This window comes from Actinia tenebrosa, unplaced genomic scaffold, assembly GCF_029948245.1.
Source record: "Actinia tenebrosa isolate PJP-AT-01 unplaced genomic scaffold, QUT_ActTen_1.0 PGA_scaffold16__25_contigs__length_10494907, whole genome shotgun sequence".
Lineage (NCBI taxonomy): Eukaryota > Metazoa > Cnidaria > Anthozoa > Actiniaria > Actiniidae > Actinia > Actinia tenebrosa.
Window position 1 is genome coordinate 6,524,220 of NW_028292576.1, and position 25,397 is coordinate 6,549,616.

The window sequence follows — 25,397 nt, forward strand, 5'->3', positions numbered from 1 at the left end:
GATTCTTGTTGCATAATGAAAATACCGGTTGCATCCAACTCCGTGTCACGTGGACCGTTATCAAAAAAGAAAGAAAGAATGCTTTGCGTTTGTCGGATGTTTTCATGTCAACGTTTTGCGATTCTGTTATATAACGAAAATTTGTAGCGATCAAATTCTTGTCACGTGGACCGTTGCTGGTTCCGTGACGAAAACCTTTTCATCGCTCCGACTCCCCTTAGTTACCGTTGCTATGTCCCGTATAACCTGGGTCGAGTTGACACTGCACGATGCAGTGGGACTGTATGAGGGGACGAAATAGACGCCATCTTGGGAATATGTCCCTATATCAGTGTCGTATTCAGGCTAATAGTACAGTCATTGAATCGGCAAAGAAACTTAAAAATGACTCAAATTGTTTTTCCCTTTTTCTTGGTATTTATTGTGCAGTCTATATATACATATTTCAAGGTTACATAATCTACTGTATCAATTGCGCCAAGTAAATGTAACTCTAACTGAATTCCATGGATTTCCTCTTTCCTCCCAACAAAGAACTGTCCGGAACGTTACTATCTTTTCAAATTTTCTTACACGATCTTTAAGTTTCCATGTTATTCAATTGATGTATTAGACACCAACGCATGCGCAGTCACAACTAGTAACCACTGGTCATAAATGTCAACCTGTAAAGTTATTTACAGACATTCTCGAAACTATCTATTAAGAGAGAATTCTTTTCGTATTCAAGCAGTAAGCGCCAAAAACTATTTTCTTGAAGAAAGGCTGTTGTACAAGGCTAAAATCTTGTTATTCACAAAGTTTAACTTGTCTGGAAGAGGAGATGACCGATGAAAGTGGAATCAAAGTGTTAACCCAAAGCAAACATTTTATTCGAAAATGAGGTTTAGGCCTTCATTTGCTTATTTCCCATACATTTTCGATAAAAAAGCCTGACAAAGCAACATTCTAACAAAAATGCAACAAATCATCTTTGTACAATTGAAAATAACGCTACAAACAGGCATTTTATCATATTACATCAGTTCCTAACTCGCGCTGAGTTACGATAAGTCGAGTAAAGTTTCAAACTTTGTTACTTTTTTACTTAGTTTTGATTTTCTTGGGCTTGTTTTGTTCGTTTCTTTTTTTCTCCTTTTTTCTTGTTCTTTTTAGACTGGGTTTTTATGGGATCTAATTTGTCGTTTCTTCCCCTCCCCACCTCCACATCATGGTTACAGCATCGTAGGGATTCATTCATATACGCTATATAAACTGCCACTTAATTGCCCAGAAATCACTCGCAACACACTGATTTCTGACAACGACGTTTTCCAAGATAAGTATGTCAAAGAAAGCGCCAGAACCCTCGCTGTTGGAATTGGCCGAGTTTTTCAGAGAAAGAAATCGACAGATCTTTTATGGAGAAATAGATATACTGCCTAAAGACGAAGATTTTGATTTAAGAAAGAACAGAAACGCGCCACATCTGAAACCGCTAGAGCACCGTCCGAGGATCCCGTCACCAGCCATGTGCAGTCAACATGATGCCGTAATGGAGCCTAGTTTTACCGAGGGGAGGAACAGATTGAACAGACCACGACAATTAGATCCCATTAAAACCCAGTCTATTAAAAAGAACACGAAAAAATGACTTAAACCGTATTTAAAGGCTAATATACAAAGCAGTAAAATTAGTTCATATAAACAGTTTCATGATCAAGTTTTGCGGATGTTTATTTTGATTATTTTAACTAAGGTGAAAGAGCTGAAAATCATAATGACGAGTGGTTAACAATTTGGGACTGCGTTGGTGTGTTGAATACATCGATTGAATATAAAAAAGTGACATCTTGTAAAAAAGTTTGAAACTATAGTAACGATTAGAATCATAGAGGAAGTTCCTAACTAATTCGGTTCAGTCACATTTACTCATTGTAATATTAAAGTAGAGTATGTAACCTCGAAATATGAGTTAAAAAGATAAAAATATGAAGAAAAAGTGAAAACAATTTGATTTTTTTCTGTTCGAATTCATGCATAAGATGGTTGAAAAAAAAACTTGTCATCGCTTATCACCACCGCAAGTACAGCAGTGGCGCAGCTCAACGGGGTCGAACTTAAAGCATGTGAATGCGCCTCTGGCAGCCGCTTTACAGTCCATGTGTGACCCCGGAGCACAGCTCTAACCAGTTTGAGTTAGTTAGGGTTGATTTGAGAGGAGGGAGGAAAAACCGAGGGACCACTAGAAAAACCCTCGGAGTCAGAAAGAGAACCAACCAACTCAGCTCACATGGGGTGGCTGGGATTCGAACCCCGGACCAACAGAGGTGAGAGGCGAGCGTTTTACCACCATCTAACTAATCTGAGACCGAATCGCACGCTTGCAAATCGTTAATATTCACGGTAAACGAACAACGTAGTTTCATTTTAGATTGGAATATGAATCATGTTCTTTGAGTTAGGAATGTGACTTTTTTTCGTATATTAGCCAGAAAACATAAAATCACAGAAATTCCTTTTAGTCTCAGATCGCCCATATATATTCTTGATGATGAAAATCAAAGACAGAGAATATGTCAGGGAGCACAACGTTAAGGTTCTGTTTCTCCGCCTATACACTCACTGGGTGGAGTGGCCGGACACGTGGTATGACTGACTCGTGGCATTAACCTGGATTATATAACAATTTCTTTAAAGCAGATATTAATTGTTTTCACACGTGATTCGAAATAGAATTAAATAAAAAAATACATGCAGATGATCGATCACGTGTAAGGGATGATATCTGAAAATTGTTCCCAATTACTATGGTCCCTTGAAGATATCCGACAGAGTCATGCTTAATTAAACCATTCAAAACGCTTAATGACACCAATAACAACGGCACAAGATCAGAAACAGCGTACGCACTCCAAATGACGTATCTAGGTTGGGAGTGGCGACTTCAACATATTTCGCATGTAAAATCTTGGGCGGAACATCACGGAAGTCAGCATATATAATGCATGGAAGTATTGAAAACGCACGCATGAAGGCAGTTTTTCTATAGATCATTCGTTCCTTTGCTATAGTTTGATATAATTAACCCGCAAGGGTGGGAGAAGATAGCCTATAAGAAATGCCATGTGTCGTTACTAGCTATACACGTGAATGTACACGCCTGCCCGGCATGGTGAAGAAAAGCAAGAAAGGGAGGAAGGAATAGGAAAGCTCGTCAACTCTGAATTAAACTCATAAATGCCATAGTCGAATTGGGTGGGTGTGGACACCGACAATTTCTTTTTTAAAGCTTTTTCCCTCCCTCTATAGTTATTTCGAGTGTGAAATTCTTACCGTGATGTAAATATAAATGTTATATAAGCAACAATCATGCCACGAGTCGGTAATACCACGTGTCCGCAATAAGCCCAAGTCTTTTTTATACATTCTATATGAATTTCCTCTCTTTCCTTCCTTCCTTCTTTCCTTACAAATATATATTTTACAACCATCACTCTCCGTACCGGGCTCTTCCGTGAAATTAACGGTCGCTCCACACGCACCCACCATTACATTCTGTATTTACAGCATACAACACTCAACTCAGACAACCTGGAGAAAAACCCTCGTGGCAAGGGAGAGAAAAACACATCAAACAAACTCAACTCACATATGAATCAGCCCAACCTGGGCTCGAACTCGTACCACGACTGTGCATGAGAAGCGAGAAGTAAACTACTCACTCATATGTCACCCCTTCCTTCCTTCCTTGCTTCCTTCCTTCCTTGCTTCCTTGCTTCCTTGCTTCCTTGCTTCCTTCCTTCCTTCCTTCCTTCCAGTCCCAGTCCTTTCCTTTTTGTCTTTTTGTCTTTTTTTTCGTCGTATCGTACTTCCTACACAACTAAGTCTATTTACTGCTGCTTTGTTCTGGGCTGAGAAGGGAAAGAGGGGAAGACTCAGCGTTACACACTCAGTTTCGCCTATTCATTGAAAACATATTTCTCAAAATACGGTATAGATACTACAAGGAAAACGGGTCGTTTTTGTTTAAAATCATGACTCATCATGATGTCAAGTTTCTTGCATCGGAAGTCAAGCCTTCCTTCCAGTACTACAAGTGACAATCTCTCTTCCTCCTTTTCTCTATAATCACTGTTTCTTCCTACTTCTTTTTCCTCGTTTCTTTTCTTTTCTTTCTTCTTTTTCTTCGATAAAATTTTAACCTCAAATTCTTTTCGGCTTTGGGCTCCCTGTGCTCTAAATTATGCAAATGTATAATAATTATTCTGCACATAGCGTCTTTCATTTACATGTGATCCTCCCTTAAACGAAATTCAAAAACATCGCAGTCTTCTCCGCAAAAAAGATCCAAAAACCCGCCATGTACAACGCCGAGGAACCAAAGAACGTTATCAGCAAATGCCTGAAGTATTTTCTCTTTGCTTTCAACCTTTTCTATTGGGTAAGTTGGCTTAAGAATCGGTTTTGAGCTCGAAGAAGTGAAACAGATTTGCAGCATTTGGTTCGAAATTAAAAAGAAACCTTTCCAAGTTTCTTATTTAATAAATAATAGTCCAAGAGATTCATTGATTGTATTATGAAGTCAAGCTCAAAACAGCATTGATATATTTGTGTTTTGTCTAATACTTTTGGATTGCATGTTGTGAAGCTAAATTTTTGACTTGGAAAAGGAAAGTCAAGCTTTGTTGTTCATACTCAAGTTTGATTGCTACAGCACGACTTACAAACAAGCTTTAATCTCTTGATTATAAGCTATTAATAGTTCTGGTTCGTTTGTGGTTTTAGTAGCAACATGAGAGCGAACAAAGGTCGAAAATCGTTTCAAATCAGTTTTATTCCTAAGCTGACTTGATGCATAATTACTCTAACTTTGGGAGCTCAAAATAAGCATACAAGCTCCTGTTTTATTTGAAAAACATTCCTTATTTACTTCATAATCCAAGTAGCTCTGTTTAGAACCCATAATATTAGTAAAAATACCATTGTATTTCCAGAAGCATCGTTGATTTAGATTTAGGCGTGACTTCAAATATAAGTCGATTCTCTTGAGTGACCTTGCTTTTGTCAACCATACATAAACTATCGATATTTATCTCACTATAGACGTGATTTAGACTGCATTTTTATCATCGTTTGGTTCAATACTTCATTAAATTGTTTTTAATTAGATTGCTAGAGAAGATCCAAATTTCATCTGTATATGAACAGCCATACATAAATGCACTACTTTCTGTTTACGTTTTGTTATATATATATATATATATATATATATATATATATATATTCAAAAGCAAGCTTACTATGTAAAAACCTCTGTTAAGTAGTAGCCAACCTGTATTTGTACTTATCTTCAGAAGCTACTTGACAATATCACACAGGTTGGCACAAAATAGGAGTTTGACAATATTATATTCATAGAAACTTGTTCAAAACTCTGCCCTCATATCATCAATATTTTGTCCTAAGGATGGGAAGGTACATCAGCATTTTTGGTTCTGAAATCACTTTCAAAAATCATTACAAATTACATTAATTTTCAAGCTCATTTGAATTTGAAATCACTGGGCATTGACATGTGTACTTTTGAGTCCCACTAAAACCATGGATTCAAGCCAGGTGACGTTTGCACATGCGATTTAAAACTCCAAAAAAGTCACCACAAAATTGCTAGTGTAAACAGGCCTCAAAGTTGCTCAGCTAGTTAGCAGTAGGCGCAAGGTAATGGCCAGACACTGGATAATGTCCAACCAGACATGGTACTTGTCCAGTCAAATCTTTACCTTGTCAGTCATTTTCACCAGTACCTTTCAGCCAGAAATAAGGTACGAATTTAGAAGCTAAAACTAATTTGGCCTATGCTCATGACTGGCAACTGATCGACCATTATTTTAAACCCTGCTCTAATACAATACACCTAATTCATCTTGGTGCAGTGTTTACACACTCAGTGTTATTTCTTTGAGAATAAGTTTTTCTGAGTTGTATTCATATTCGTATGTGTTCCCATTATTACAACCCTTTAAACAGAGAAATGATACTCTAGGGAATGACATGTGGTATGAAATGGGAAAACATCCACCAAGACAAATAAGTGTCATTATCAAGACCAAGGCCGAGCTATCTGAGTTGGATAAAGAGGCAGAGGTCTTGATACATGTAATTTTTTATATTAAGGGAATTCAATAATTATTTTATTATATATTTATTGTAAAAAGCTAAGGTATTTCAATCTCTATTGTGACCTTGAGTAAACTTGACCAGATAAGTGTAATAATTGCACGAGGAAAACCTATAAATGTTACATTTATCATGTTGAGTTCAAATAAATCATGAATTAGATTAGGGCTCTATTTCATGAATTAGATTAGGGCTTATTCACCTATTGGGCACTCTTAGTCCCAACGGGATTAAAGGGCCACTTGGACGAAAATCGCTCCAAAATTAAAACTCTTTCATTCGAGCTGGAACTTTGCTGAAATAATCTAGGATACATTAAGAACCACCCACTGGAATATCTTTCTGATATTCGAAAGGAAAGGGCCAAAATTTTACGATTTATTTTCGTCCGCCATTAATTTCTTTGAATCACAGAATTCGACTCAAGAAGACTGGCACGAGTACTTATGACGTCATTTACTCAACCCAAACCAAAACATTGGTGGGTAATGTATGTGCCATGTTCGTAAAACTCGGTTTATTTGGTTTATTCAGAAAATATATAATGTTTCATTCGGTTTCCTAACTACTATATGACCAAACAATGTCTAGGCGCTGAAATTTTTCAGTTTCAATAATACTGACGATCATAATTCGAAAATTTCAATACATCTCGGCAAGCCAAGAATCACAACAAAGTAGGACGCATGGACGAGATTCTAGCGGTTCCATCGCGCGAAGTGACTGAGATATTCGGGATTCGAATCATTTTAAGGATAACAATTTTTCAAGGTATATTTACATACAAGGGCAAAGAACAACCCCACAATTTGGGTCCGCGAGACATCCGACACAATGAAAGAAAAACCTACGAGCTGAGTGACAGACGCCGCTGTCGCGCGAGTAATAAATAAGAAACCTTTGACATGTTCTATTACAAAGATGATATTAGATAATCGTATGTTTGTACCTATTCAATGCATAATAAACATTTTGAAGCAAATAATGACCGTTCTGTAGTAAATCAGCTAGGAGAATTACGAGATCACATTCTAAATTATTCGGCACATAGATCTAAGTATATTGTCACAAATCTTTATATCACAACGCAGAATTCAAAAGGCAATCGGTTGTTTTCATAACATCAATCACTATTAGATTACATTGAAACTTCAAATTTAAGATCTTTATATCATGGACAGTAGGTAGCAAATACAAATAATGAAATGAACGTAAGGAATTTTTATGAAAACCTCTTCCTAAGCATTGCTTCTTCTTCTAGTTCGGCTTCATCTTCATACATTATAATTTATGGTTCTAACTCTTCAGGATTGACAAAGCGAGCGTCCAAAGGAGTTTCCATCATATTTGAAGAGGTATCAAAGGTTTAAAAAAAGTCTGTTTAGAGATTCTTTTCACGATAACGCGTTTAAAACATCAAATAAACTTCAGGTAATTTAACAAGAAATGTATAGTCAAAACGACGCTAACATGACAGTGTTGAGTAAATGACGTCACAGCGTAAAACTGCTGTACATAATGACTCGTTGGCCGTGACACAAAGAAATTAATGGCGGACGAAAATAAATCGTAAAATTTTGGCCCTTCCCTTTCGAATATTAGAAAGATATTTCAGTGAGAGGTTCTTAATGTGTTCAAGATTATTTCAGCAAAGTTCCAGCTCGAATGAAAGAGTTTTAATTTTGGAACAATTTTCGTCCAAGTGGCCCTTTAATGGACGCTTTACTTTCAACTAACCTTTTCTTTTGTCTTTTGATTGTTTGTTTTTGTTTCCTTGCCTACCTTGTTCTCATTGGTTTCTTTTGTCTTATTCTATCATATACAGTCAATTCAAAAAATGTTGTCGTCGAGCAACTCAAGCCTACGCGACTGGACCGAAAGGAACTCTGGGTAGTAATCATTGAAGCCGAGTTGACTGTATAATTTTATCTGACTAGTTATGCCTGGTTAACAGCACGAACGTTCGTAGGCAAGCGGGAAGTGTTGAAGGAGACGTTTTTTAAATGCCTTCATATATTCGAAATTGTGAACTGAATCATAAGTACTTTGTTTTTGTTTCCTTAAACCCAAAGACATGCATTTGATGGATTGTTTCTTGCCATTATTATCTTATTACTAACGGGAACAATTTATTCAGAACAAATATTTAAACCGCTTCAGTGATTTTTACCCATATTTCTTTCGGTCCGGTTGCGTAGGCTTGAGCCGGTCGACAACAACCTTTTTTGAATTGACTGTATACACACTCCTTTCTACCACCTCTTTCTCTTTTACTCCGACAAAGGACTAGCATCCGAAATGTCAGTAAGTTTTTTCATCTTTTCACGGCGTATAATTTACCTTTTCATCATTACTTGCTCTAGGCCAATGAGAAGCAAGGTAGTGAGAAAAATGAATAGAAATTTTATGTTATTATGCTCAACCTCATCCAATGATTAATGCAATGACATTGTTATTATTCTTATGTTAGGCAATTGGAGGTGTAATGCTTGGTATTGGTATTTGGTCCATCACGCAGAAGTCGTCATATAAGGAGCTTTCTTCTATTGCTACTGATCCTGCAGTTATTCTGGTTACTGTTGGCTGTTTGATCATCATCATATCATTCTTTGGTACTGTTGGAGCACTCAGAGAAAACATTTGTCTCCTGGAAACGGTATGGGCACACTAGAAAATCATATTCAAACCTTCAAATTTTATGGACCTTGAAACAACCTCTGAGTTGATCAAAGTCAGGGCATGGCTAACTCACAGATTGAACCCTGAAACAACCTCTGAGTTGATCAAAGTCAGGGCATGGCTAACTCACAGATAGAACCCTGAAACAACCTCTGGGCTGATCAAAGTCAGGGCACAGCTAACTCACAGATCAAACCCTGAAACAACCTCTGGGCTGATCTAAGTCAGGGCACGGCTAACTCACAGATTGAACCCTGAAACAACCTCTGGGCTGATCTAAGTCAGGGCATGGCTAATTCACAGATCGAGCAATGAAACAACCTCTGGGCTGATTAAAGTCAGGGCACGGCTAACTCTCAGTTCGAACCCTGAAACAACCTCTGGGCTGATCAAAGTCAGGGCATGTCTAACTCACAAATCGAACCCTGAAACAACCTCTGGGCTAATCTAAGTCAGGGCACGGCTAACTCACAGATCAAACCCTGAAACAACCTCTGGGCTGATCAAATTCAGGGCACGGCTAACTCACAGATCAAACCCTGAAACAACCTCTGGGCTGATCTAAGTCAGGGCATGGCTACCTCACAGATCGAACATTGAAACAACCTCTGGGCTTATCAAAGTCAGGGCACGGCTAACTCACAGATCAAAACCCTGAAACAACCTCTGGGCTGATCAAAGTCAGGGCACGGCTAACTCACAGATCAAACATTGAAACAACCTCTGGGCTGATCAAAGTCAGGGCATGGCTAACTCACAGATCAAACATTGAAATCACCTCTGGGCTGATCAAAGTCAGGGCATGGCTAACTCACAGATTGAACCCTAAAACAACCTCTGGGCTGATCAAAGTCAGGGCATTGCTAACTCATGGATCAAACATTAAAACAGCCTCTGAGCTGATCTAAGTCAGGGCATGGCTAACTCAGAGATTGAACCCTGAAACAACCTCTGGGCTGATCTAATTTAGACACAGCTATTTGGATTTAATGTGCTAGACTTGATGGAAAGAGAAAAATTGGAAAAAATTCTTTGAATCAAGGGAAGGAGACCTAACAAACTCTACGCAGACCCTGTTGGGTGCAGGAATCGAACCTGAAACCCTAAACGTGTCCTGATGCGAGTGCACTAGATACACTCCCCTTAATTCCCTATTCAAAGGAAACATTGCATCATAACAGCGGCCAGAGTTGTCTTCACGTGCTTTTAGTTAGACCCTGTTGAGCTGCACCACTGCTGTACTTGTGGTGGTGACAAGCGATCATATGACAATGCATATATATTAAATATATATTTTGCATCAAACAAACCAATATCTACTAATCTAATTTTATCTTTTATTCACAGTACAAATGGATGATGGTTATCATTGTCATTCTTGAAATTCTTGGAGGTCTTCTTGCATTTGCTTTCTGGCCTGAGGTAAATGATAATATTTCTTCAAATTAATGTGTATGCAGCTTTGAAGTTTTTGTTTTAAAATTGCATTTTCTTTATTAGACGTTTGGAATCTGTCCTACTTTAGGTCCATGTTCTTATGCCAACTTTATAAAATCTAATCCATTGAATCCAACCACCCAGTTATCTGTCATCCCAATCCATCTATCCATACATTTGATCATCATCCAGCTATCTATCCTTCCATCAACTATTACCCATCCACGACCTGGTCATCCTTCCATCCATCTATCTATTCATCCATTCATCACCCACCTTTCTTTCTATCCTCCCATCCAATAACCCAGCCATGACCTGATCACTAACCCACCCATGACCTCCCATCCATCTATCCTTTTTGGCCAACAACCATTACCTATTTAAAGTCTGTCATCCCATCCTCTCAATCATTATCTCTCTTTATACAGTATCCATCCATACAGGTTTGCATCTCCCATCTATAATCCTTCTTTCCATCCATCCCCTTAACCGTCATCCAAGCACCCAACCATTATCTTTCTGCCTGTATCTGTCCATCTGTCTGCTCACCCACTTAGATAGAGTCTGATATTCTCTTCATGTTAGAACTTCACAATGTTTTTTTTTTTAAAAAAGATATAACTAGCTAAAAACTAGTGTGAGCTGCGTCTGTGTTTCTAATGAAACAGTAATGATGAAAAGGTAAATTATACACCGTGAAAAGATGAAAAAACTTACTGACGTTTCGGACGCTAGTCCTTCGTCGGAGTAAAAGAGAAAGAAGTGGTAGAAAGGAGTGTATATATGATAGAATAAGACAAAAGAAACCAATGAGAGTAAGGTAGGCAAGGAAACAAAAACAAACAATCAAAAGACAAAAGAAAAGGTTAGTTGAAAGTAAAGCGTTCATTAATCCCGTTGGGACTAAGAGTGCCAATGTTTTTTTTTAGGTGAGAGATTCAATTGAAACCCAAATAAAGAAAGGCATCGTAAACTACAGGGATGATATTGATCTACAAAATGTTATTGATGGTATCCAAGAAAAGGTGAGTAATTTGAAATTGTTTTAAAATCTAATTTGAAATTCATTTACAACATTGAGGCTAAGAAGTTGAAGCCTTGTTTTTTGTTTTTTGTTTTTTGTTTTCAATTTTCTTTCTTTGTTTTTTTTCTTTTTTTTTTTTTTCATTTTTCAATTTATTCAGACGTATAAACTCAGTATCTGGATTGTATGCCATTCAGGCTCGGGTCTAAAATTTAATCATAATGGATATAGACCATATGAAAAACAAGGAAAAGATTGGTTGATTTCAAAAATATATTTTCATCACAAGAAAGACTATGTAAATTAAAAACATGAAGCAAGGTTGACTGGCCCTTGGTCATTGTTTCCATACAAGCCTTTCTAAGGCCCCGTCCACACGTATCCTGAAACTTTTGTACCCGCAATTTTTTTTTTTGCAGATACGGGTTACGTACACACGTGTCCGGAAATTTTGTATCCGTATCCGGAAATTTTCGAAAACAGTCTCCTGAGTGGAAATTTTCGAATACACTCCGAATACGGATATGTGTGGACGGTCGTATCCGCAAATTTGTGAATACGATGACATAAACACGATTTTGCGCATGCTTAATAAGAAAAACTATCCGTCAAAGGGACTAGGCACTAGCGTGCATCAGGGCGGATCAAGAAATTTCCGGATACTTGTGGACAGTGAAAACGATTCGAAAACGATTCAAATACGCTGCGTGTGGACACAAACATTTTCGTATCTGCAAAAAAAATATTTGCGGATACAAAAATTTCCGGATACGTATGGATGGGGCCTAATTTCAAACGGCTGTTGGTAGCTTTTTATCAGATTTAATCTCATTACACTGAAATTTTGGAAAATCACAAATTTTTATATACCCTTTCTAATCAAAGCATTTGTCTTCTGTAACGGATGAACTATGGTATCTCAAGGGACATGCCCTCTTTTATATGGTCTATATCTTGTCATCAGTCCACATAGGATATAAACTAAATAAGTTTTTAAATATCTTGTTTGTTAGTTTAAATGCTGTGGCAGCTCAAACGTCAATGACTGGAACATCAACCAATACTTCAAATGTAATGGCCCATCTCCAGAGGAATGTGGAGTACCTCATTCTTGTTGCGTCAAAACCGAAGGCCAGGTAAGAGAACATGACTAAAAATTGTTACTTGTGCGAGCGGGCCATATTCCTGTCTCTGCCCAGTTCAGAGGTCCTGACATAAACCTTACGTAATCCAAGCACGCGCATGGGAAAACGGATTGTTAAACAATGAAGCAAATCAATGGCTGATAAATAATATATATTTTTATAAGTAAAACCATGGCATGAGGGAAATTAGTGATTAAATTTCGCTGAATAACGAGAGAAAATTTGTGGAATAAAACAAAAAATAGAATTTAAAAACAAGTTGTCATTTTTAATTTATCTTATGACTGAGCATGCGCAGATTTGAGAACACGTCCCACATGGAAACCGTGCAGTAATATCATAAGTAGCATACGTTGTAAGCGATTCAGTTGCAGGGGAATTGAGTTGTCCCTGAGGGTGACGAGGCATTGTCTTCTAAATTTCCCTCATGCATAGAACATGAGGGAAATTTAGAAGACAATGAAATCCTTTGTTTTTTAGTAAATTTCCCTACATTTACTATATGTGACAGGGAAATTTAGTAGAAGACAAAGGATTTCTTTGTCTTCTAAATTTCCTTCATGTTCTATGCATGCGGGAAATTCGGACTTGTAAAGCCCTCAGAAGACAAGAGACTCCAAGGTGATCATGGTATTACTTGAATAATACTTAATATCCAGTTTGTTACTTTCTCTTATAGAGCATAAATGTACAGTGTGGATGGAATGTCAGGCATAAACATGTAAATATCTTTTTTTTTACTTTACATCATTTTGTGAATTACAGTTGCTGGGTTTTGATCAGCTAACGAAAGGTACAAGAGGGCTGTGGGATTCACAGCAGAGTTTTTCCCCCTACTTTACTCAGTAAGAAATTTATAGCCCTTATATTAAGTCAACAAATGAAAGCTTTGACAAATCAAAATAAAAAAGGACTGACCCTAAACAAAAGTTACGTTTCCCTTACCAAAAATCAACATGTTTAATGTATATTTAAAGTGCTACGACGAAAATCGCTCAAACTTGGATTCAGCTGAAACTTCCTAAAAATACTCTTTAAAGGTCCAATAATCACTGTATGAAGTGTTTTCTCGATATTCAGTACGAAAGTATGATATTTTTACGATTATTTTTTGGAGTCTGTGACGTCATACACTCAACATCAAACATTGCTACATATATTTCTTTGTATATAAATCCTTAATTTATTTTATTCCTATGAAGCCCAAAGGGTGGCTAATGTGCTTATTTCACATTACTTGGGACTATAATTTATATTTTGGGGTGTTTGGGTATTTCTTTCTCCCTTTACTACTGATATTTTGATCATAAACTACAAAGAAATGTATGGAGCGATGTTCGATGTTGAGTGTATGACGTCACAGACTCCAAAAAATAATCGTAAAAATATCATGCTTTCGTCCTGAATATCGAGAAAACACTTCATACAGTGATTATTGGACCTTTAAAGAGTATTCTTAGGAAGTTTCAACTGAATCCAAGTTTGAGCGATTTTCGTCGTAGTAGCACTTTAAGCGTGTTTTTAACATGTTTAAAATTTGCTTTAAATACATTTTAGAAAACATATTTTAAACATATTCTTTTTTCATAAGGGTTGTTACTGATGACCCTCTCCTCTGAAGCCCCAGCTCTCCACCCAATAAAACATACCTTTCTGAATAAGAGTCTGTAAATCTCGTTACAGAGTTAGATAAAAAATTTTTATTCACGGCAAATGTCAGTCGACCAGTGAAAAATTCTTATTTTAAATTACTGGAAAGGAATTGCAGAAAAATCCAAGTAGTAAAAAAAGAAAATAATATTTTTGGTAGTGAGAAAGTTTGCAAAAGGTAGTAAAGTAAAGTAAAATATGTGGTCAAATAAAAGAAAATAAAAGTCAAGCTAAAACTCTCTATTATCTGCACCAAATGGTGATCAAACACTGAGCACTAACTGCTCTCAATGGTCTCTCTCAACAAGACAGAATTTTACTGAAAACTTGCAATTCAGAAAATAATTATTTTATACAAGAAATCAGAAATTATAACAGGTAAAAACAAGCAATTGAATACTAGAAGCTGACAGTTGATGACTAAATATTTTTCCTTCAGCGTCTCATCCTTGCCAAGGAAAAGAAAATCTATATCGTTGGATGTTTAGATGCAGTCATTATATGGTTCAGGGATCACTTGTATGTTGTTGGTGCTTTAGCTATTGCGTTTGCTTTCCCTCAGGTGAGTTTTATGCAATAAGCTTGTTAGGGAGTTGAAATGGTAACCCCTATGACCATGCTCAGGCCCCATCCACACTATGCCGGAAAAATTTGAATCCAAATTTTTATTTATTTGGTTAGGCCTACCATCCACACCAGTCCGGACGAATCCAGAACAATTCTTCACCGAAAACAATTTTTTTTCAAATACGGTCTCCAGTAGAGTGGAACAATTTGAAAACGCCGGCTAGCCATATTAGTGTGGACAGAGAACATTTCGTATCCGAAATTTTTGAATACGATGACGTCATGAATGTCATAGGAACATGGCAGGAAGGCTAAAAATTCACCGTGGGCTCAATTTCAGCTTCGATGCACATGCTCAGATGTGCAATGAAGCGTTTTTTGCTGCCTCTGATCGAACTAGTGTGCAAACCAAGCATTTTATCCATTTTTATGTGTGGGCTGAAAACTTTTTTTCGGTTTCAGTGTGAAAGTTGCAGATTCAAATTTATCTGGCATAGTGTGGACGGTTCCTCAGTAATATTTTGGACCCGGTTAAACGAAGCCTGGATAGCGCTATCCCAGAGATAAATCTTATCCAGTGGATAAATTTATTGGAAAACAGCATCGACTTATCCACTGGATAAGGATTTATCCGTCGGATAGTGCTATCCACCCTTCGTACAACCGGTCCCTGATATGCAAATTAGGAGTTTTGATACAACATTTAGGATCAGAAGTTTGGTTTCAAGATGGCCGCTTTTTTCAGATCAAACATTTCAAATATCTGCCTTATATTTCTTTTTGAGAAGAGGAAAGGATTTGGTTTCTGTCTTCATACAGATTTCTATATTCCCTGTAGCATTTATTTGAGACTTGCTTTGATGTCTTTCTTTCTTTCTTCAGTTCCTCGGCATCATTTTGACGCACATATTTGTTGGACAAATCAAAGAACAAATTGCCGAGTGCAGTAAGCCACCTATGTACAAGTACAGACCTGACCGTACACCTCTGACAAGCGATTATATTCAGTAGTCAGCAGTGTGACTTGAAAAACCCAGGGTACCTGGAAGTATTTGGTGGGTTCTTGGAATGCTTCAATAACTAACTTTAAACAGCATTCTTGAAAGTCTTGCTAAATCCTTTACCCATTTCTAACTAATTATATTAATGTTTCTAACTTGAAAAAGAAGTCAACTGCTAAAAACCATCATACTATAATTAATTTTTACTGACAGAATTGAAACTTATACAGTCAAATCTTTGCCTTGCTGGTAATTTTGACCAGTAACATTAAGCCAGAAATGATGTATATACAGTATTGCAAAGCTAAAGCTAACTTAGCTGATCGTTATGACTATAGTAACTGACCAGCTGTTATCTTTAGCCTTTTAGCTTTTTTTTTTTTTGTCCTTCATGTAATGTCTTCACATGAAAAATTGCAAATGGTTTATTTGCTACTTAACCATTGACATTCTACAAATATTTCCAGGGCACGATTCTTCATGTCACACTATAAACTAAGTGGTATCTACTGTAAGTTAGATTAATCTGAATGTTTTTTACATTAAGTGCTAGAGTAAGTATAAGTACTAACAGTACTTTTCTATATACTTTCACTTTGTTGGTATAGTGTTATTTATTGTATCTAAAGAAGAATATTTTGTAATAATCTTTGTATTAGGTCTGCCTCTAGTTATAGGAACATGACTTTGAACATACAGTAATCAACAGCCTCTCCTCACTACTCCCCATTGTTCTGCCTGGATGAATATTGAACGGGAGGGATTTGTTATGCTGCCTCCCTTAGCTAGGATCCCTTAGATAGAGATAAAGTAACAGGTGGTTTTGAAGTTACTGTCGTTAACAGAAAAATTTTAAGATCAATTATGACCTTGTAGTTTTTCTACTCTAAAAATGTAAGTTATACATACATTAATGAATGCCACCAAGTTATATATTTAGAAAAACCAAGTTATATATTTAGAAAAACTAGTAGGACTTCGGAGTCTGACATGATTTTGACAGTGAGCTTTGAGCATCTCTCCCGGAACTTCCCATAGAATCCGTTGTGGATCTGTTTTCTGAAGGATTGTGTAAATTATTTCATACGTATACTGTTTGATAACTGTACCATATATCATTTTTTAATGATCTCTTTCAACACTTTTGCATCCAGACTTCTAATTTACCAGTTTGTCTTTGCAAATCCATAATGATAGTACAAAATACAGTTAAGATTTTTGGTTTAAAAAAAGCCTTTTGTTGGCCCTTCCAAGCATTTTCAAAATGTGGCCCAAATAGACAATGCCCATGAGCTAGTTTTTCTAGCACAAAGCATGACAGGAAAGTAACTGCTCATACCATTTTTGCCCTCAGTAGAAATTTCCCAGCTAATTTATTTTATTTTGCATAGAAACTATTGTATCTTTACAATAGAAGACACCAACGTGAAAAGTAATAGCTGATACCAAGAGAAAATGAACTAAGAGAAGGAATCCTACCTATATAGCCTTGTGACCATCATGTGCACAGTTTGATGCTATTTTTAGCTTGGAGATATTTTGAGTGAACAGCCTGATTTGTTGATTTCTTGAAGGTAGGCGGCTTCCAGTCTTGCAGTAAACAAAGCCTGTGTTTTTGTCATGGACGTAGTGAAATATGACGCTTTTCGTGTCCTAATACAAGGCATTAAAGGGAAGCATGATTATTGCGCAGGCATGGTAACAAGTTAAAAATAGCATCGATGATTCTAAAAATAGCATCAAAGTGTGCACATGTATGATGGGACACGGGGATTCCTTCTCTTAGTTCATTTTCTCTTGCTGATACTGTACAGTGTAGATCCTTGTTTGAGTACTGACAGATTCCCACTGCTTTGTGATGAACATTGACTGTATTGATGTCCATATTATCTGAAAACAACTAAAGCTAGCTTCAAGCCAATCACATTCAGTCATTTTTAGGTGTGTTTAATAATCGTACTAGTCTACAGTCAATGAAAGTGACTAGTACTTGAGTAGGTAACAGATTTAAGATAATAAAACATAGTTCTGTAATTAACTAAACATAACAACAAAAGCATATTAAGTTTCTTATGCATTCTAAAAAAGGTTTTGCACAATCTTGAGGGAGTAAAATGCAGCCATTTCAGGTACCGTGGATCAGGGTGTGGAAGAGTATTTATGGGATCCAGGAAACGGATAAAATATAGAGCAGGATCCGGGAAACTAGAAAAAAATCTTACATGATTCAGGATATTGGTATTGGCCTTGACTCAGGGATTGCCGAATTCAATGTCTGGGATGCAGGATTTTGCTTTTTGGTTGTAGGGGAAAATGGACACGGATCCCCCCTTCCAGACCCTGATGGACATTAGAGCTTTTATGTTGTAACATTTTTCCAGGTCCAACCACTCAAAAAAAACTTCCAAAACAAAGCAAAAATGTCCTTTTACTTTGTCTTTTCTCTTCTCTTCCTAAAATTCCTTTCCTATCTTCAACGTTTTAACTTCCCTGCTAGCAGAGTCTCTCTTCTCTTTCTCTCCCTTCTTTTAACCAAAACAACAAAGGAAAAATAGGCTCTGCTAGCGGGGAACGTTTTAACCTTCACCTAAAGCGATTAGAATTTATTGTGAACAAAACTGTTTTTTTGGTTTTGGACCTGGAAGTCATTTTGACGTCACACTTAAAAGCTCTATATTCAAGATCATTTTTTATGAGCAAGGATAAAACTCCCTTAGGGTAAAGTGAATATGGTGGTTTTTTTCAGCCATCTGATATCATGGCAACCCTTAGTTTTAAATTTAAATCTAGCAACAGTTATGTTTGTAAAAAAAGCTAATTTAAAACAATAATTCTTAAAAAAATTAAACAGTGTTGATAAAGTTCTGAGCACTTGTTTACAACCCTTCCTGATCATGCTCGTGAAATTGTACAATTTTTCGTCATGACAAAAAATTAGACTTTATTTTTAAATCCAACAACATTTGATCTGATTTATGGGTATAACATATCTTTTTTAACCCAAATGTAATCTTAACCCAAACGTAAATTTTCTCCCTTTCTGATTGGTACAGAATCATGATAAAATAATAAGAGGAAATGCCAACAAATTATGTCAACACTAGGCATCATGAGTAGATAACATTTCGACCAACTGTTGATGTCGTGTCATGGTAAATAAGAAGATATGCCACACAAAAAAAACAGTTACGCAATTTGATAAGGGTTTGGAATTTTCCAAGTGAAAAAGTAGGTATACTGGTATCTCGGCAACATGAAACAAAGTTGTATAATTGTTAAAGCAAAACAATAGGAAACAATGGAATTGTCTACTACTAATTATTTTGCTTAAACGATTTTTTATAAGCCAATTAAATCACTGTACTCACTCTAATGATGAGGTGAAGAGAAAAAGGTTCACTTTTCTCAGAGGATAGTATTAATATTTGATAGCCCTTACTTTTTGATATTTCTAGGTCCAACGGCTCACAAAAATGGCTAAAATAGAGTGAATTTTTCCCCCACTGAAACAATTTGACCTGTGGACAACGAATCCTGTCATATAAAGAAACATACTCCTTTTTACAGTTGCGTTCAGCAACCATGAATAATAAGAATTCCAAGTCGAGGTTGGAGTTTCTGCTCATGATTAACTATAGTTTTGAAACTATTATTCACGGTCACTGGATGGAACTGTAAGAAGGAGTATTTAGAAAAAACGTTATACAATAGAACTGCTTTTCATTTTGACCCTAAATATTATTATTGGCAACATTTTAATGCATTTGTTGTGACATATAACCAGGCTGTTTATGCTCTCGTTTACTTCACAGTTCTGTACATACTTACTCAATAAATTAGAACTAGTATCATATCATCCATTGTTGAAGACAATGAACATAGAACCACAACTATTTTAGTGGGGGTGGGGTGGAACTAAAATTGTCACTGAACTGTAAAGAATGGTTGAAGTATACATGGATGATAAATGGACTGGATAGCTATAAAAAGTTAGAACTATATTTTGTTAAATCATTATAAAATATACATATACAGCTATTTCAAGAAAGGTTGATCAAGGTTTTGTTCCTTGTTGCATACCAAGCCAGAACTGCATTATGGGTGATGTGAATGCGATCAGCGAAAGGTCCGCGCATTACGAATGAACTTTTCCTAAATTTTATGAGCATTTTTCATAATTCTGTGTTGACATTATTTATATATGAATACAATACATTTCATTCTCTCTCGTTTTCTCACTGGACTCTGAAGTTGACTTCCGCTCAGGTTGTCGAAACACAAGTCACCACCAACAATATTCTTTCTCAAGACTACACTCACCCGGACGATCACATTTCACAACAAACTTCAACACTTGGGTTCAAACTTTTTTTTCTAATACATTTCAAGCTTAGTATGCAACATGAAACATGAGACCAAACCTTTAAAAAGCATTTGTTTATTGAAATAGCTGTATGCCATTATAAGAACTTAGCTTATCTTTACAAATCATAAAAACTAGCTGGAACAGTTTTTTTAATTTCAGTGGCAATCTTTAAAAATATCTTGAAGAAATGGTGGCCAAAGATGCTGTAGTGATCAGCTACAAATCCTCTTATGGTTTCAGTTTCAAGTCCCCTGGCTCCAACCCCCATAAGGACAAAGCAGTTGCTCTTTACAACCGAATCTTGTAAAACAGACGTCTAACATACTACCAGCTTGGAGAACCTGTTAAACTGGAATACACTGAGAAAAGTGATTCCCTACAGTAAGATGTTGATGGTATTTTTTTACCAGCCAGCTTCTTCTTCGTTTGTAGAGTCTGGTAACTTTTCTAGTACCTGGCAAGATTGTCCTGGACAACAGCATTTTCTGGACAACAATATTTAAAACTGTCATCTAGAGTTCAGTGTGTCCTAGCAAACTCTTGCCGCAACCAATCAGTGTCCTTGTAAAATCTTGGATCACCAAGTCTTAATGATGTTCTTTTGTAAAAGTAGTAGTAGAGTACAGCACCTGAAATAGGTAAATACGGACCCCATTAGACGTTGAAACTTTTAGTTAAAACTTATGTGCAGCAGCATTGAGAGAAATGTTTCACGTGGTGTTACACAGTGCATTATTTTTTCCTATCATCCACCATGTAAATTATTTGCCTGCTCACTGTGAATGCTCAGCTTTGATTGGATTGTTCACTGGCCATGGGGCATGTTGAAAAAAGTTTGAAGAGAGAGTTTGAAGTGTTACACAGCACAATTTTGCCCTGAAACTTTTTCACCACACAAGTTTCAGTTGCACAAGTAAAAAGCAGTTCTACTTTTGGGGGGACTTTCTCACAACACCCCCAGCTTTGTGAAACTTTCTAACAACAAACGTTTCACAATTCAAAGGTGAGGGTGTTCCCTGGTGTGTTGTGCTTCTCTAATGTTTTGCAAATCTGCACATGCTTTAATTAACTGCATAGCACTCAGCTACCATAAATTTTAGTAGAACTCCTAGAATTATTTAACAACAATGTTTTGGATTGACATTTATACTTACTAACTCTCTGAAAGACAAACAAAGCTTGAAGGGCTTCATTCCAGATGAATTTCTGTGGATCACCCCATTTCTTAGACTGTTGTTCATAAAAATAGAAAATACTTTGGTAAGTCTGAGACCACTAGGCTAGAAAGAGGCTGTATAGGCTAGAAAGAGGCTGTATAGGCTAGAAAGAGGCTATAGAGTACTCAAGTGAAAATTAATTTTTGCTTGATCATATTTTTGGTTAACAAATTCAATAGACAATCAGAAAAGATGTTTACAAGCCAAATTTGAAGAGAATCTAACAAATATCAGCTGAGATATGAACATTTGAATATATAATTACTCTATACAAATCACTGTATTTTCAGCATTTGTATAGAGTAATTATATATTCAAATGGTCATATCTCAGCTGATATTTGTCCGATTCTCGTCAAATTTGGTGTGTAGACATATTTTTTGATTGTCTATAAAAATTAGAGATCGAAAATAATTAAAGTCAAAATTTTTTTTTTGTGACCTCACACTTTAGTACTCTATTAATTTGATCTTTGAGGAGCACAAGCCAAAATGACTTAACATTATTATAGAAACCTATTTCAAAAAACGTCATCGGTTGGATATCTGAATTCAGAAATCTGAGACCAATTAGAATTGTGGGGGACTGAGTGTTTTCTCGTCAAAAATTCAATATACACTTACCCAGAAAGTTTGCCAGCGCAGGTCATTGTTCAAAGTTAGTATATCAAGATATTAACCTTTTGCGAAATAATGATTAAAACCAAAAAATAATTTACAGCTTACAACCCACAATTCCTTTCGGTCTCAGATTTCAGATCTCCAACCGACAAAGTTTTCATTTTTGGAAATAGGCGTATATACTCACAAGACATTTATTTTGTAAATATGAAGTAGCAGTTGTATATGTCACACATTGCCTCCTGGTCTTAAAGTATGTCATTAAGTCTATGTGGTGGCAGTATCTGGCAATATTTTACCCTTGGCCATGGATGAGAGGGTTAATTATCAAAATCAATAATGGTTGAAGAAACATGTTCAATGATATGATGACACAAACGGATAAGAAAATTTAGAAATGTCATTTAATATTAGAATTTAGAGTTTCTTTGTCTTTTTTAGTTTCAAGAAATTGCAAACTTTTTGAAACTACTTTTACTTGGCCTTCATTCTTTGGATAAATTTCAGAAATAAATCCATTTATCTTACCAAAAAAAAAAAAAAAAAGTCTATGTGGTGGAGCTAGAGCTATACCATTTCTAAGTCATGTGAAATCTACTCTGAACAACACTACCATACATGTGCTTACCATTGTCCATACGTGCAGACCAACAGATAGGGCCAAGTAAACAACAGCTATAATTATGGTAGTTTTAAACTTTCTAATCAGTAACGACACCAATCCAGCTTGAAATATATAGGTATTAAAGAAGAGTAGGAAGACTACAATAATGGCGAGGATGATACAGACATCTTGGATGCTAGAGGGAGAAAAATATAATGGGTAGAAAATTTATCATTAGTCTTAAGCCCAACATCCTTTAGCAGGTGGTGGTGCTTGTGTGTGTGTGTGTGGGAGGCATTTTCTAAAGTGTACTAATTTAGGCCATTTTTTGTTGAAAATTTAAACCTTATATCAATGTGTATAATTCTGGTGTTTCCATGACAACAATAGAATCTATGACAAAACCTTGTTCATTTGATATACACTATTATGCACCTATTTTCATATAATTCATATTAGTAATTTTAGATTTGGCTTTGGTTTTTTGCTTCTGTCAATTAAGCATCCAACAGTCTGGTTTGTAATTATTTTAATTGAGGAAAGCTAAGAATTAACCCAGACATGTTTGGCTTTGGTCACGTAATGGCTGAAAATGAAGCTTTTCAAACCTGGTCAGACCTCTGAAAACCTTTGCTGGTAAGGTTTATCGAAATTATGATTTAAGATATCGGAATTTTTAATAACTATCGGTGAAAATACATTATGTTGAATGTAAATAAAAAGCTAGATAGGAATGTAATTACGTTGTGAATCATCTAATTAGTATACATTATAATCCAACTGCCAAACCGCTATAAAAACACAGAAATATTAACCTTTTTGTTTTACTAAACTGCTCTTTGATCTTAACCAGGATCTTGCAGAAAGAACAAATAAATCAAGAATCAGAGTTTTATCAAGTCTTGGGAAGTCTTTTCCGCCCACAACAATGGAAAGTCCGGTGAAATCTTAACCATGAGTCATGATTCTATTCAACAAAGAGCATTTGAAAGGCGCCTAAAATGCGCAAACGAAGATCAATGCTGTCAAAAAACGCACTTCGCTCGATCGATCGCTCAAAATATCTTACGAATCTAATGAATATTCTATAAAATAAAAAGATTTTAAAGATTCTAAGATAATCTTCATGGCAAGGAGTAAAAATTTGAAGAGTATTTTAGGAGAAGATAACGACGCGCTGATGTCAAAACACGAAAACAATGTCAGTATTATTGACTAAAAAACGCTTCTAACTGGACACAAAAAGCGGATTGTACTTACATATATAAGACCAGGAGAACCACATCTGCTGTTCTGAAGAGCTCTCCAAAGGAATTGATAAAAATATCGATGAATAAGAAGAGTAATTGTACGTAAACCACAGGACGATACCTTGAAACTCTCATCCTTTGATGTCCACCATGATGGGTGACCGCTGACTAACCACTACAGTGGGCTCCATACTCCTAATTGCATCATGGGACATAAGTGGGGACATCCTTCCTTCAAGAGAAAATGAACTAAGAGAAGGAATACCCCCTATATAGCCTTGTAACCATCATGTGCGCAGTTTGATACTATTTTTAAACCATTTGTTTTTCTGCACGCGCATTTACTGCGCACACTCTACGCTGTTCGCTTACGTTTTGGGGGTTTTCCGTTATTTCCGACTCTGCCCTGGATATGAATGTGCACGTCGAAAGCTTGGCAAATACGACAGGAAATTGAAGTAGTAATTTGTTCAAATTTCTGGAGTATTTTTACATTTATTTTCCAAAGCTTTTGACCTACATCGTCATCTTGAGGGCAGATTTGAACATTTGAACATAAGAAAAGCAAAAGAAAACGTTAGCAAACAGCGTAGAGCGTGCGCGTACTATGCGCATGCAGAAAATCAAACGGGTCAAATAAATGATATCATTGGATGATATTTTTAGAATAGACTAGAAATAACATCAAAGTGTACACATGATGGGGCACGGGGATTCCTTCTCTTAGTTCTTATTCTCTTGCTTCCTTCCTATAATCTCCAATACGCATCCCATCCTATTCCATTCCCATTCATTTATCCATCCATCTTTCCATTGTGTTTTTTTCCAAACGAAAGGAAATTTGGAGCTATTTTCGTACGTAATAGAGATCCCTTAAGTAGCGTTAATTACTTAAAGCGAAAACAAAAATACAATTATTGCAACTTCCAAGCTACACAAATCCTGCCCGGGGTAAAAAGGCGCTTGAGAATTTTCATTTGCAATTTCCGCAGACCTTTGCTGAATTCACTTTGATTTAATCATTTCCGATCGCGATTATTTCCTAACGGCAAATCATGTCCATAGCTTAGAGCGCTTTAGATTTATTTTCCCCCCATTACATAAGTATTCTTAGAGCAGACCGCCGCTATTGAACTTATTTGACACAGAATCGAAAACCTTGGCAGAGTTCAGTTCCCGCGACCCTTCAAGCCGTGTATAGCTAGTGTCCATATACATCAACAAATCAGTCCGCCTGAGGATATTTTCACAGTCGCGCGTACGTACTTGAAACAAGAGCTACAAAAATCCGCGAAGACAGAAGGCGATCAAGAACTGAAGTTAAATCTCGAAACCGCTGTTGACGTTCGATATTATTTTAAAAAGTCGGTAAGTTCTTTTTCACACACTTTTCTACTGTTGTCCACCTTTCTTGCCGTTCCGTTCCTAGCTCAAAATGACGTTGAGTTCATGCTTTGCAGGATCGCAGACGTCTCTCTAATCCGTGTAGCTTCAGCTTTGAATGCTCATATTTCATTCTCTGGTCCATAAGCCGGTACTGTTTGGTCCAACTCGCCACACCTATCCCAAACTCCTGCATTTCTCGCTCACCGCTTCCTGCAATGATCCATTTTAATTTTTATGCAAGGGCTTGAAAAATCGTGCGAGTTCCGCCCTATCTATAGCGGTCTTTTCTCGA

The 25,397-nt window shown here is 36.5% G+C and overlaps 2 protein-coding genes across 2 annotated transcripts; one reads left to right on the top strand and one right to left on the bottom strand.

The window, feature by feature from the left end:
• Positions 1-4,246: 4,246 nt before the first annotated feature.
• LOC116305016 (tetraspanin-33) lies at positions 4,247-18,523 on the top strand. Its single transcript, XM_089031119.1, has 8 exons — positions 4,247-4,423; positions 8,630-8,815; positions 10,186-10,260; positions 11,205-11,300; positions 12,313-12,435; positions 13,124-13,165; positions 14,534-14,656; positions 15,544-18,523. The coding sequence occupies exons 1-8, from the start codon at positions 4,343-4,345 to the stop codon at positions 15,670-15,672; spliced, it is 855 nt and encodes a 284-aa protein (XP_088887245.1). The 5' UTR covers positions 4,247-4,342; the 3' UTR covers positions 15,673-18,523.
• Positions 18,524-19,398: 875 nt separating this feature from the next.
• LOC116305017 (transmembrane protein 138) lies at positions 19,399-23,895 on the bottom strand. Its single transcript, XM_031714835.2, has 4 exons — positions 23,730-23,895; positions 22,494-22,665; positions 21,183-21,258; positions 19,399-20,657 (listed from the first exon to the last, which is right to left on the bottom strand). The coding sequence occupies exons 1-4, from the start codon at positions 23,852-23,854 to the stop codon at positions 20,548-20,550; spliced, it is 483 nt and encodes a 160-aa protein (XP_031570695.1). The 5' UTR covers positions 23,855-23,895; the 3' UTR covers positions 19,399-20,547.
• Between the last annotated feature and the right edge of the window lie 1,502 nt (positions 23,896-25,397).